Source organism: Hylobates moloch, unplaced genomic scaffold (assembly GCF_009828535.3).
Source record: "Hylobates moloch isolate HMO894 unplaced genomic scaffold, HMol_V3 SCAFFOLD_6, whole genome shotgun sequence".
NCBI lineage: Eukaryota > Metazoa > Chordata > Mammalia > Primates > Hylobatidae > Hylobates > Hylobates moloch.
The window spans coordinates 72,283,741-72,298,747 of NW_026652281.1; the positions used below are offsets into that span (position 1 = coordinate 72,283,741).

Below are 15,007 nucleotides of genomic sequence, written 5' to 3' on the forward strand. Positions count from 1 at the left end.
TTTCCAGTTATGATATTAAAAAATCATCCTTCACTGTCTCAAAGATGTACAGAGGATGTGATCAGAAGAGAATTCAGATTTATACCCAGTAAACTACCTAATTTAGGATTGTAGGGAGCACAGTTCAGTGGTCTTAAATTCTGAACTATATCTGCTAACCAGGAGGCAGATGGAACTCTGGTTTTATTCTAGCACCCAGCACAATGTATAAGAAAGATGTCCACTTAAATGTTAAATGTTTAAACCAGCATTCTGCAATTTGGAGGTTATGATGCTTAGTGAAATGAGCCAGGCACAGAAAGACAAATACTATATGATTTCACTTACATGTGGAATCCAAAAGAGTCAAACTCATAGAAGTAGAGAGTAAAATAATGGTTACCAGAGGCTGGAAGTAGGTGAGAAGCAGGGAATGGGAGATGTTTGTCAAAGGGCACAAAGTTTGTTAGATGGAAGAAATAAATTTTGAGATCTATTGCATAGCAGGGTGAGTGGAGTCAGTAACAATGTATGTTTCAAAATAACTAAGATAATAAATTTCAAATTTCTCACCACAAAAAAAGATAAGTGAAGTGACAGATGTGTTAATTTAGCTTGATTTAATTATTCCACATTGTATACATATATCAAAACATCACATTGTATCCCATAAATGTATACAATTATGATTTATCAATTAAAAATTATAGTAATAAAAAATCAGCATACTGCAATTGCTTGAACATAGATGCAAATACCAAACACCAAGTGTGCACCATATTAGAATTTATTATAATACAAACAAGTCCAAACACAATATATAATCTAATTAAGAAAATATGAACATTTGCTTTTTTTCTATGGTAACTTTCTATTCCATTCTCTGAACTGGAATAGCCAACATTAGAGTCTTTTATTCACTTCGGGTAGGCTCCCCATGTTGAACCAGGAGGTACCAACTGTGCAAAGTGATCTTTTCCAATAGCAGGGTGTTTGCAACACACAAGTTCATGCCCATTCTGGTCTGTCTTTTATGGTTTGTCTGTCATTCCCCTCATTTCCTTCCCCATGAGACATTTCAGCCGTCAAGTTGTTCAATAAAAAGACACAGCATGGTGGTGCATATCATCATTGCAATGTCCAACCAAGGACACAAATCATATAGCAAGAGAGAAGCTAGTTAACCATCTTTGAAAGAGGCACCACAAAAACCCACGATAAGGCAATTGCTTTAGTGCCACCAGCAGCAGCCGTTTACGTGACAGGCTTCAAAATTCAAGGCTTTATTGTCAAAACTGGCCTGAAAGAAAAGGCTTACAAGTTTTTAAAGTTTTAAAGTTAAAAAAACCCATTTCATGATGTCCATAATTATTACTATAAATAATAATAAATTAAAAGTCCTTAGTCCGAAATAAATTTTAAGAGATATGAATCAACCTAACCCAATGGGCATTCATTTGCATTTTAAGCAGAAGACAGCAATTCACTGGAGTGCCTTCGAGAATTGGACCTCTTTTAAATATCATTTAGCAAAATATAAAATATATTCAGAGGAAAAGAGATCACAATACCACGTGGTAGAGCCTCTATCGTAGAGAAGTAATAAATTAAAGTGTCTGAGGAAAATGTTCCCAATGCACACCCAGTTTTTAAACATCAACAATTAATTGTTACACACAATTAAAAACATGGAGCAGAGAGCGTGGAGAGTCACATACATATTTTCCATCTTATATACATTCTCAAAAAGGAATTGCTTAACCTTTTTAGATATTGCACTTTGACTCATTCATGTATAGCTCAAACTAGCATTTTTCAGAGCTACATGTTTAAAAAATATATATATATATTCAGTATAGGTAGCCTTTGGTCAATGTCCATTCATAAGGGGGTGTGGTGGAATTGCATCATACACACATTTAATGAACACATGTTCGATTACACGTGCTTGGCAAAAAAGAGACAGAGAGAAATGCAATTTAAGGGAGGTGAGGGAATCTGCTTACCATTCCACTCAATGAGCATACGCCCTGGGGAGCGTGGGAGATGGGAGATCTGTCCCTCAGTCAGACGACTTCCATGAACTTCTTTGAGTGGAAGCATCTTGATGCACCAGGGTGGTCTAATGTTCTCAGATACATTAGAATCACACAATATGGTCCCTAAATGAGAGCCAGTTCTGTCTTGTCATCAACCAGAGAAACAGCAACTTGTTCCAGTGCTAGAGAAAAACTTAGCTGTGTTAGGTTTTGAAAGCAATGGAATATAATTTCCAACGTGGCTCTTTTTTGAGGATCTTTTGCAAAGGTAACTTCGGCTCTGTAAGGTTTTATCTTTTGCACTGACTTTAGAATCTAATCCTTGGCTCTGATGAGATTCTATTGCAATCCTTTAAAAGGGGTAAGAATTAGGATCACCAGGACTAATATGACCTAAGTTTGTATTGAGTTAGAATTGAGAGTATTGGCTGAAGTTTAGGGTTTGTGTTGCCATGGGGCCTTTTCTTACCCCATTCATTTATTGCAAATTCCCTTAAAAAAGATAGACATGTCTTCCAACTTAGGGACAAAATGCAGTAAAAATCCAGCCTGAGGAACTAAATATTCCAGGTGGACTGTCTGCTGTTTTTTGGTCACCAAAAATGTCATGCAATTTCAAAGTCATTTTGGCAAATTTATTCCAAAACAGGGATGAATTCGAATACTGGGAATCTGAGAGAGAAGTTAAAAAAAAAAAAAAGAAAAAAGAAAAGCTAAATAAGAGGAATATAATCGTGTGTGTGTGTGTGTGGTGCACACATAAGTAGCAATTTCCAGGGATGCCCCTATTCATTACATCCTAGAAATGTTCTTGCCTTGGACAGGCAAGGGTAGAATAAATAAACACACTTATATTTTATAATTTTACAAAGGATCTGGGTTAAATAGCTTTACCAAGAACTGGCACCACCCTTTTGAGCCATGTGCGTCAAAGGGCAGACGAGGCGTCAGCATGGGCACCTTTTGTGTCTGCGTTTGTGGCGAAATGGCAATGCCAGCTGGGCTGTGAGACAGAGCTGAGAACACCTCCTCTCATACCCGCAGAGCTGCAGTTCCTGACCCTTGAATATTAAATTCAGTTCGGAAGTCACTTCAAATAAAACAATTTGGTGAGGGCCTCAGCAAGCAAGGAGGCAGGGTTGGCAACTTGACACGTAAAAAGGCTTCTCTAGGAAGCTCGAGTGATACCATAACAAGAAGCAATTTTGAGTAATGGGATCATATGCAGCTGACACAGGGATGAGTTGAAACAATGGCAAGTGTGGGCTTATTTTTTTGTTTTTCTGGGCTCTAGAATTCCTCCTTTCCCCCTGCGCACCAGGCAGGGTCTTTGTTTTGGAGGAGACAGAGAAAATCTATACATAATGATAAATAGAAAACTGCCTTTTAGACCCCAGGTTTGAGATCACAGCTATGTGGGTTTGGAGATTTCCTGAAGAAGCTCTGGCCAGAGTTTGGATGGGATCCAATACTCTTCTATTCCCACAGTGTCATTCTGAAGCTAGGAGTGCCAGAGCCAATTCGACCACAACCCTCTCTAGGACAAAGGGCACCTTGAAAAAAATCCTGAAATAGTCATTATTGTTAGCTCCTGGGAACAGCAGAGGGAAGTGATGAATGACCTCAGCTCTCGGAAGAAGAGTGCAGGCTCAGCTACGTGCTACTGGGGCTTGGTAAGTCGCATAAATGAAGGGTTCCCAGTGACTGTGGATGGTACCAGGGCGAAATCACAGACTACTTCTCTACTTTGTGTCCTGACTGGTCACAGGATGATGACACAAGCTCCAATGGCATCTTCAAACTGGTAGGAACTTTTGCTGTCATTGCGACTCTGTGGAAATAAATGCATAAGTAAAAACAAGCTTCATGCTCTCCTTTCTTCTCTTCCATCTCTTCTCATCTACCAGTCTGAGAATTGCCCAGTCTGCGGGAGACAGGAAATCGGATTAGCACTCTTAAGGAGAGCCGCTCAGCCACGGGATGGGACACCTTCCCATCTGGAAATGGATTAGACAGAGGCAGTAGTTGCCACACCTATGGAATCACGGGGATACTTTTATAGGTTTTCCATTTTTGTCATACTGGTACACCAGCATCTTGATGCAGTGTGAGTTTGCCGGCGAGATCCAGGGGCTACTTGTTATGGAAAAGTTATGATTGGTGTAGAACTGTACAGGTTGCTTCTGGCACTTGAAGAAAGCCTTGAGCGTGGCAGCTGCCATGGTGCGGAACCGCTTGCTGATGAAGCAGTAGAGGAAGAAGTTGATGGCTGTGTTCAGAAGGGCTAGCATGTTGGCAATGTCGGACATGATGTGCACCAGCCAGCGGTTCTGGATGGGCGCCCCATAGAGGTGGTAAAGAATCATGATGATGCGGGGGGCCCAAAGTGTGGCAAAGATGGAGGTAATGGTGAACAAGATGGCGGTGGTCTTCCCCGTGGAGTAGCCACGGAGACGAAAATTGCTCTTCCTCCTGAGCTTGTACACAATGATTGAGTTCAAGATGAAAAAGATGGAGCAGGGCACCAGGTAGACGGTGAAGCAGTGGATCCAGATGAGGACGTGATGCACAGAGGTGCTGATGTAGTCTTCAGTCCAGATGTTGGGCCACCAGTAATAGGGGATGCTGGTAAGGAAGCAGGTGATGTAAACACTTACAATGACTTTCCGGGTGCGGGCTGGGTATGAGACCGTGTGGTACTTGAGCGGGTGGCAGACAGCGATATACCTGTCAATGGTTAATGGAACAGTAATCCATATGGAGGTGTGGATGGATGAGAATTCCAGCACTTCTATGATCTTGTCGGGGACCTGAGGCATCTGCATGTTCAAGATGAAATCTTCCAACAGGAAGTCCACAAACACTATGAAAAAGAGGACCAAGATGTCGGCAGCAGCGAGTGCCAAGAGATAGTTGTAGGAGGACTTCTGCCTTCTTGCCACCAGCTGGGAGAGGATGATCACTGTCAAGATATTTGCTGTGGAGAGAAGAAAAACTGGTTTAGCTCTGAAGCAAAAATGACTTCGTTGGCTCCTATGGGGGCCCTAGGCATATGTTTATTTTGCACTCCCATGGAAGTGAAAATGATTGAATCAATGCTTTTGAGGGATAACCTCAGCATTACAAGTAGCACCTCATACAATCAGTGGATACTATTTTAAAGTTATGCTTATATTCTAACACAACCATGAGAGGCGGTGCCTCCATTCTCCTCATCTTAGAAATGAAACTGGGGCTCTGAGAGCCTCACCAGCCATGAGAGGTGGTGCCGCCATTCTCCTCACACAACCATGAGTGGTGTTGCCGCCATTCTCCTCACACAACAATGAGAGGTGGTGCTACCATTCTCCTCACACAACTGTGAGAGGTGGTGCTGCCATTATCCTCATCTTAGGAATGAAACTGGAGCTCTGAGAGCCTCACACAACCATGAGAGGTGGTGTTGCCATTCTCCTCATCTTAGAAATGAAACTGGGGCTCTGAGAGCTTAAGCAACTTGCTTAGATCTACACAGTTAATAATTCATGGTGATAGGATCCCCTGATCCCAAATCTCATGCTTTTTCTTTTGTTCAGTTGCATGAAGAATATGGGGCTGAGGTGGCATTTCCTGCTATATGTGTTCAGGAAAGAGACGGGACTCTATAACCTCTTAAGAACCTCTTCAGAGCTTGGATTTTAGGATCTTTCCTTTTTAAGTAGATTTAAAATTGGAGGTGCAGAGAAGATCATGACCTTCAGATTAATTTAAAAATAAATTACACTTGTTTTTGGAATAGGTAATCTACGTACACGGTACATAATCAAAAATAATAGCAAGGAAAAGTACATTTTCCTTCTACTCTTGTTCTCCAATCATCACAGTTCCCCTCCCTCAGGGAAATTACAGTTAATAAATAATCTATGCTTATATATGTCCATATAGTGTGCCTGTATTAGGTTGGTGCAAAAGTAACTGGCAAAAACTGCAATTACTTTTGCACCAACCTAATATATAGTTTTTGCATAAACAGCAGCAATGTTTTATTTTTTATGGGGTCAGATTTGTCTTGAAAATACATCTATATAATCAGTTTTTCTTAAAAAGTCCCCCTGAATTAAGCATATTTAGAAAGTCATTAGGGACTCACTCTGAAATGATATTCCAATGGATAATATCTAGAAGTCATTCTACACATTTATTTTCATTCATTCTCACAGTCAACCCTGAAATTTGAACACTGATAACGCTATTTTGCAAGCTAAGTTCTCAGGAAGCTTACATTCCTTGTCTGAGGTCCAGTGGCAGAGCTAGAATCCAGATCTCTCACTCAGTCTCTCTCTGTCTCTCTTCCTTTCTTGGTAGCCATTTAAAATGTTATACAATCGTTCACATGTAAAAATTCTTATAATAAACACATCTGCAAAACCTGGTGTACTCATCACTCAGATTTAATACATTTTAACATTTTTCCATATTTACTTCAGCTCTCTTTAAAGAAAGAAATGACACTATAGATGCAGTTGAAGTCTCCTCTGAAGAAGCTCTGTTCTCATTCTTTTCCATCTTCTTTCTCTAGAGGCAACCACCATGCTGCAGGCTGTGTGCAGTGTCCAGTGCCATGTCTGCATATTCTTTCTTTCTTTCTTTTTTAGAGACAGGGTCTTGCTATGTTGCCCAGGCTGGAGTGCAGTGGCTATTCACAGGTGCAATCATGGTGCTTTACAGCTTTGAAATCCAGGGCTCAAGTGACCCTTGCACCTTAGCCTCCTAAGTAGTTGGGACTACAGGTGCACATCACTGTGCCCAGCCTTTTGCTTTCTTTTATACTGAAACTGCCATTCTATACACTGCTTTTGTCATTCAACATTGTATTTTTGAGGCCCATTTTTGTTGCTACATGAAGATCTAGTTCACTCATTTGAATGACTACATAGCATTTTGCTGTAGGAACTTACTGATTTATTTATTTATAATTTATTATATTAAATTAAATACGTTCATTCATTTAAATTGGTTCCAGGATTTTGCTGTTATAAACCAAAGTTAATATCTTGACATGACTCTCCATGAGAAGTACTTATATATGAAAATTTCTCTGGGGTAATGTATACACGGAAGTATATTTATTATGTTTTAGAGTATGTGCATCCTCATCTTTAACAGACACTGCTGAATTGCTTTGTAAAATTTTACTAATTTAGATTCCCAATAGCAGAGTATGAGAATTCCAGTTGCTCCATATCCTCTCAGTATTACCAGTTTTTTTTTAAGTCTATGCTGTTCTTGTTCTTGTCCTAAGCACTTTGAAATAACATTTTGAAGTGGTGGAGAGTTAAGGTACTGATTATATTAATTAGCCAGGATTAAATCCCAGGACCAACATCCATGCTCAAAACCAGTCTGCAATATTGGTACTTATTCCCAGTGGGGTGGGGGTACCATGAAGATATGCTATACTGCACACAGTGTAGAGAAAAATGGTGAGTATGTCCTACTTAAGTCACTACTTAAGAAAAGAGACCCACTAAAGGTCTTTATATTTGTAAACTTGATATTTCAAAACTGCATTAATGCATTCATGCATTATGTACCTATTCTGAGCTGTGCCCTTGAAGGGCATGGTGAACAAAATAGACATGGTCTGTTTAGCCTGCATGGAGCTTAGATTCTGTTAGGCAAGAAAAACATCAGCTGAAGAGCCACAGAAGAAAATGCATTAACTGCAAGCTGTAGTGAATGCTATGAAGGAATGTTTTGGAGTAGGAATCAGAAAAATCTTTACTGAGATTTAGAAGACCAGGAAGAGGTTAAAAGGCAGAAAAGTTGGAAGGAGAAAGTGTTTCAAACAAAGGAAACAGCATGTGCAAAGGTTCTGAGGGGGAGAAGTATGAAGAGTTAGGTTTATTAAGACAAAGAATACTTAATATTGAGTTCTGCTTGCTTTGTAAGCATCCTTGCATTTTATAGCTCTCTTTTATTAAACAGCCTTGCTGTGTTCTGTTGAAAAGCATTTCAAAATGTTTTATTTATCCAGAAATTTTTCCAAAAAGTACTTAACATCTGCTTTCTGTAGGCAAATACCTGTGCATAGGCCTACGGTGGATATACATTGGGTACTCTGGTGGATACACATAAAGTCTCTACTCAGAGAGTGGAGAAACATCATATAAGTGGCTAAGTATTAAAGAGATAAATGAGAACACAGTATACAGGAGCTGCTGGTGAACAGATACAGAAAGAAGGACAAAAGCTTTGGTGAAGGGTCCTGATTAAAGGCTTGGCTTCCAATCCCTGCTCCTCTGACCTAATCATATATAGTCAGATTTTCATTGAACCCAAGCTGTAAAGAGGTTGAGGTCTAAAGGTCTATTGAATCAAGGGTATAGGAGCTCAGTTGCTAAGAGTGCGGGATCTGGGGCTGGGCTGCCTGGCTGTTATTACCACCTTGACTTTAGACAAGTTTATTCAATATTTCTGTGCCTCAGTTCCCTTCTTTATAAAATGGGGTTATCAGTCTCTTCTTACACTGCCAATAAAGACGTTTCCAAGATTGAGTAATTTACAAAGGAAAGGGGTTTAATTGACTCACAGTTCCACCTGGCTGGGGAGGCTTCACAATCATGGCAAAAGGCTAATGAGGATCACAGTCACGTCTTACATGGTGGCCAGCAAGAGCTTGTGCAGGGGAACTCCCCTTTATAAAACCATCAGATCTCATGAGACTTATTCACTATCATGAGAACAGCATGGCAAAGACACAGCCCCATGATTCAACTACCTCCCACTGGGTCCCTCCTATGATACATGGGGATTATGGGAGCTACATTTCAAGATGAGATTTGGGTGGGAACACAGTGAAACCATATCATGTGGTTAGTAAGACTATCCACCTCATAGGGTTGTTCTGAGGGTTAAGTGAGATAATTTTAATAAAGTGGTTTAAACAGTGCCTGGCACGTGAGAAGTGTGTAATGGATGGTAGCTATTGACTGAGAGTCCATTCATGCAGCAAATATTAGCTGGGCATTGACTATGCCAGGCATTGGATGAGGCTTTGGAGATACAGGTATTAACAAAGCGGATAAGTTCCCTTTTGCCATGGAGTTTATAATATAATGAGGGAGACAGACAATAAATAAACACACATGCAAATGCACAACAGAATGTCAGATGTGATACTAGGAAGAATAACACTAAGGGATGAGAGAAGTTTATGGGGTAGTAACTTTTAGATTAAAAGCAACATTTCGGTCCTATCAAGGATGAAGAGAAGGGAGGCCAGGCACTGTGGCTCACGCCTGTAATCCCAGCACTTTTGGAGGCTGAGGGTGGTGGATCGCTTGAGGTCAGGAGTTCCAGACCAGCCTGGCCAACATGGTGAAACCCCACCTCTACTAAAAATACAAAAATTAGCCAGGCATGGTGGTGGGTGCCTATAATCGCAGCTACTCAGGAGGCTGAGGCAGGAGAATCACTTGAACTTGGGAGGTGGAAGTTACAGTGAGCCGAGATCGCACCACTGCACTTCAGCCTGGATTACAGAGTGAGACTCTGTCTCAGGAAAAAAAAAAAAAAAAAAAAAAGGAAAAAAGAAGGGATCTAGGGATCTGTCATGCAAATATTTGTGGGAAAAGGATTCTAGGCAGTGGGATTGGCAAATGCAACAGCCTTGAGGTGGGAATCAGCTTCTTATGTTCATAGAACAGAGAGACATGAGAATGGTTTCCCATTTTACAGATGAGGAAACCAAGGCTTGGATTTTTAGATAATTTGCTCAAAGTCACAAACGGAACAAGTAAGGGAGCCAGAGAAAAATGAAAATGGTGACCCGAGCTCTGTCTGACTTTCTGGCTTAATAGATTCTGCTTTGTTTATTTTCGGTCATAGAAAAGCGTTCTCAACATAAAGAATGCGTTTCCTATTCCTTAGGTTGCCCCTGACTTAGAAAAGTGCCATATTTTCTTGCAACCTCTTTTTTTCTTTTTGCTGAGACTGAGTTTCGCTCTTGTAGGCCAGGCTAGAGTGCAATGATGGGATCTCGGCTCACTGCAACCTCTGCCTCCCAGGTTCAAGCAATTCTCCTTCCTCAGCCTCCCAAGTAGCTGGGATTAGAGGCACGTGCCACCACACCCAGCTAATTTTTTTTTTTTTTTTAAAGTAGAGATGAGGTTTCACCATGTTGGCTAGGCTGGTCTGGAACTCCTGACCTCAAGTAATCCACCAGCCTCAGCCTCCCAAAGTGCTGGGATTACAGGCGTAAGCCATCATGCTCAGCCACAACCTCTTTTCCCCCCCCCATCCATCAAACAATGCCCACATTCCCTTTCACATCCCTGCTTCCCAAGAAGGCAGGATGTATAAATGGCGGGATGTCCCCAGAAAAATTGCTCTATGTGTGTATATATGTATATATGTATATGTGTATATATATATATATATATATATTTACACACACACGCGTACATACAGGTTTAAGTTCCTGGATAATATATATATATGTGTGTGTGTGTGTATATATATATATGTTCTATAGAGAGTGACTCTCCCACTTTTTCTTCCTCCCCAGCTGAACCCTGTTTGAAGTGTGATGCTAAAAATTCTCCATATCGAAGCTCTTTAAAAGTATTCCAGCCCCATCTAATTAATGCTTTAAGTCAGGCAAGTCATCAACTCCAAGTGAAATTGCTAGGTATTCATATTTGACATTTCCTTAAGTTTCTAGTGATTGCCTCTCTTGAGAAACTAACCCGCAGACACTGAGTTTCCCATTTCTTTTGTACAGGTAGATTTTCCCCCAAGGCAACATCAAGAACATGTGGGAGATCCTTGGGGTGGGAGAAAGAAGTGTGAGCTGAGGAGACCCAGAGGGGAATGGTGCGATGCCTGTGTATTGATTTTCTGAAAAAGAAATGAAAAGGTAGAGCCTTCAACTCTTAAAAGCTTGACATTTGCTATAACTTCCCATATTTAAAAATTCTTTCATTTCCACAGTGGCACATTTTCCCCAAAGGGAAAGAGTGATGTTGACAGGGTCTGTGTGTATTTGTAAGGGGTGAGTAAATGAAGAAACCGAAGTTCTCACTGCCTGAAATTCCATTTCTGAGACTTCCTGCCAAACTGATCCAAGGATTCCATTGTTGAGGAAACTCAACCAATCCCATCCAAGCAAGCCCTGCCGAACTTCACGACCAAAATGTCAATGCTTCTAAAAAGCAAATCCTTTCTGTCAATGGTGTCGTCGGACAGGTTTAAGTTTCGGGATAATAAAAAGCCCATGTTTTGTGACTGCAAATCTTCTTGGTTATATTCTTGAGGGAATTCATTTCCCACATTTTGCAGCTTACTGTGCTCAGGCTTGGGAGGATTTGGGGAGTGGCTGAGAGAACAACACAGGTTTTGTTGTCAGACCACACCACTGAATCGTCTGCAGGGTCAAGGTCTTCTAGAGGTATTTTCTGTGTCTGTGATGACTAAGGGGTCTCTGCAGGTTCCTTGGAAGAAGCAGCTGGACTGGGAGTTCTGAGTTTGTATCTTTTAGTTCTGCTACATTGCCTTTTTCTTGTCTTTAAAAACTATTTTTTCAATTACAAAAGTAATACACACTTGTCAAAAATTAAACATTATATCAGTGTCTAATAATAATAGTAATAGAATTTGTCTACTTTTATTGTGTATCCACTGTGCTCAGGGCACTTCTAAGCATCTTACACATGATATCTCACTTAATCTTCACAACTACCCTGTGTAGTGGGTACCATGATTTAAAAGCCCTGAGGTTCAGAGAGGTTAAGTAACTTGTTTGAGATCACACAGCTAGGTAGTGAGCCAGGACATTAAACCAAACTGTTAAATGTATAAACTCAGGAGAGTTTATACATTTAATGACTACATTAGAAATTAGAAGGGGAAAGTCTGTCAAAACCCCGTCTTCCATGGATAATGTGTCAGCTAGCCTTATAGGTGAACCCTTGTGTACTATGCCCCCTGTTACACATGCCTCTATGTAGTCTCCATGCCTTGAGTTGGAGCTGGCCCTGTAATTTACTTTTGACCAATACATTATGGCAGTACTGATACTGCATGACTTCTGAGGCTAGGTCATAAGTGGGTCTTTTGAACACATGCTGTTGGTATGCTCTTTCTTGGAACCCAGTTGCCTTTCTGTGAGAGGCACATGCCACTTAGGCCATGTGTAGGGCCTCTGGTTGAAAGCCTCAGTGAAGCTCATGGCCAATATCCAGCATCCACTGTCACCCATGGGAATGAGCCATCATGGATATCCAGCTCAATAAAGCTCCCAAGTGGGTGTAGTCCCACTGCTCACTGGCTGCAAATGCATGAGAGACCAGAAGCAAGAACCGCCCGGCAGAGCCCAGTCAGCCCAGGAACCATGACAAACAATCATAAATTGTTGCTTCTAGCCTCTAAGTTTTGGGGATTGCCATGCTGCAATAGATAATCAGAAGTTTCTTGGCCACTTGCTGTTTATGTCTCCAGGATGCTTATATGCCCACAGTAATAGTACAACTAGTAATAATAACTATCCCCACAAAATGAGATTATACAATAATATTGTTGTACAACTTGATTTTTTTCACTTAGACATGAATAATAGATTTTTCCATATGTCAATGATATTCATGAAATATTCACCTATTGCTGGACATTACTTATTATGACTATTTTTGTTACTACAAGCATCAAGTTCATGAGGCATTTTTGTGCATTTCTTTTCAATAAATTCCCAAAAGTAGAAATGCTGGTTTAAAGGGTAACACACTTTTCTTCCCTCTTTCCCTCCTTTCTTCCACTTCTCTCGTATTCTCACTCCCTCTCTCCCTCCCTCCTCAAGGCAGCTAAGAGAATTTGTAAGATGGAAACGAGCTCAAGTTGGAGGCTACAAAAGGATTTAGGATAGATGTCAAGAAGAACTTTTTTGATTGCAGTGGCAGTTATGTGAAGAAGAGCAGGCCACTCTTGAGCACAGTTGCTCAGTCCACAGGGGTCTTAAGAATAGAAAAGAGAATTGCCTATTTGGGATCATTAGATTCCTGGAGTGACCTTCTACAAATCCTAGTTCTCTGCATCCTAAATTTCTGAAAAAAGAAGCCACTCACCCCTTTCAGTCACAATCCCCTGTGACTTAAAAGCATCTCTCCCTTTGCTTGAGCCAGGGAGGCAGAGGTTGCAGTGAGCTGAGCTCGTGCCACTGCACTCCAGCCTGGGTGACAGAGTGAGACTCTGAAAAAAGGAAAGGAAAGGAAAGGAAAAAAAAGAAGAAAAGAAAAGCATCTCTCTCTGACAAAGTTGCCATCTTTTGCATCAGAAGAATCAGTGCTCATGTTATGCAGACTCCTGGCTTTGTGGACAATTGCAGCGGTATTATTTTACCTGCTTCTGGGAGGTACTCCAAGGATGGATTTTTAGGAAGATCAATTCCTAAGACTCCTACATAAGAAGTCAGCAATGCCCTTGTTTAGATCAGCTGAGGGATAGAGACCGAATTGTATGATGGGGCACTGCCTCTGGTGGCTGCCACCTCCCTCACTGTTACCTGCCCCACTCTGGACCCTGGGATGGAAGAAGGGTAAATAAAAAGATGATGCTGACTAGACTCGGTGGTCAGTCTTTTAGCTTCTGCAGAAGGTGCTTGGAGGTCTCCAGGAGGTTCGATGTTGATCGCTCCCCTAGGAGAGAAGCAGGAAAAAGTTCCCCAGGGCTGCTGTCCCACCATACGTCTCCAGTATCAGGCACTGACAGCTGGCCAGTGGCCATCCTTGTTTTCTGTTGTTTCTCTTGCCCCAAGGCAGAAACCTGGGAATGTGGAGCTTCTTCCTGCAGTTGGTTAGTAGAGGCACGAAACTGGTTGTAGACTAGCGAGGTGGAGGTTAGGCAGTGGTACTCTCCTACCATGGGAAAGACTACCCCTTGGGAGGATGGCTTTCTGTTTCCCCAAAGGGCCATTTTTATTTTTTTGCAGGCTGACTCTTACCCAAAATATTTGGGTACCTAAGAACCTATCCTAGTTGGGAGCATAGTGGTTAAGAGTACACTCTCTGGAGGCAGCCAGCCCAGGTTCAAATCCCAAGATAGCCATTTACCAACTGTATGATGGTGAGCAAGTGAGCTGATGTCTCTGAGCCTTAGTTCTTACATCTGTGAAATGGGCATCATAATGAATAGTACCCACATAGGATATTATGAGGATATATAAAATAATATAGGCACAGTAGGCACAGTTCCTGGTACATAGCAAGCACTCAGAAAACATTAGCTACTGTTACTTTTTAACATTTGGCTAGTTCAGTTCAGCAGACAATTACTGAGCATCTTCTAGAGGCGGGAACCTGCACTAGAAGCAAAGACGAGTAGGAGAGAGTCAAGCTCTCAAGGAATCCCAGCAGGGATTCTAGCTTCTCCCCATGGCTCATTCCACGCACTAACAAGCCTGTTAACCTATCAGGAAATTCTTCATTGCCTCTACCCTAAGCCCTCTAGTTGCAGCTGTATTCCAAACCTTACCCTCAACTTTGTTTCTCTGCTTGGTGGAGAATAACATTGGTCATCATGTGTAGAATCAAACCCTTAAAAGCCATTATTGCATGATGATTCAGTTGTCTCTTGCATCCTCTGAAATAGCTTTTGTTCTCTTAAAATTTTAGTTCCCATTTTGATAGCTCTTTAATTTTCTTTGTAGCTTCACTATCATCTCCTCTTTATTATTTTTCTTGTGAAGACCTCTTTTTTTGTGTTTTTCTTTTTTTTAACTACATTTTAGCACTTGAATGGATTCTTTTCAAAGCTAGAATCGGCATTTTCTGTTTCTTTGTATCTCCCTTTATAAGGGATCATGTTTCATCTTCAGTCTATTGGTAATGGGTGTCTGGGTGCCATGTTGAAAAGTATTCTAACACCATGCCTGGGCTTAGTGGTGCTTTGATGGATTGGTGATGTCTGCCAAGATGGAACACATGTTGTGAATTTGTCCTTGGGGTCTTGGGCCCTGG

The 15,007-nt window shown here is 41.2% G+C and overlaps 1 protein-coding gene across 1 annotated transcript in view; it reads right to left on the reverse strand.

Annotated features, from left to right (window-relative positions):
• Positions 1–580: 580 nt before the first annotated feature.
• Positions 581–15,007, reverse strand: part of GPR139 (G protein-coupled receptor 139) — a 45,990-nt gene continuing 31,563 nt past the window's right edge. Inside the window, exon 2 of the mRNA XM_032155916.2 lies at positions 581–4,995. Coding sequence (XP_032011807.1) covers positions 4,061–4,995 — 935 coding nt within the window. The 3' untranslated portion in view covers positions 581–4,060. The remainder of the gene's footprint in view (positions 4,996–15,007) is intronic.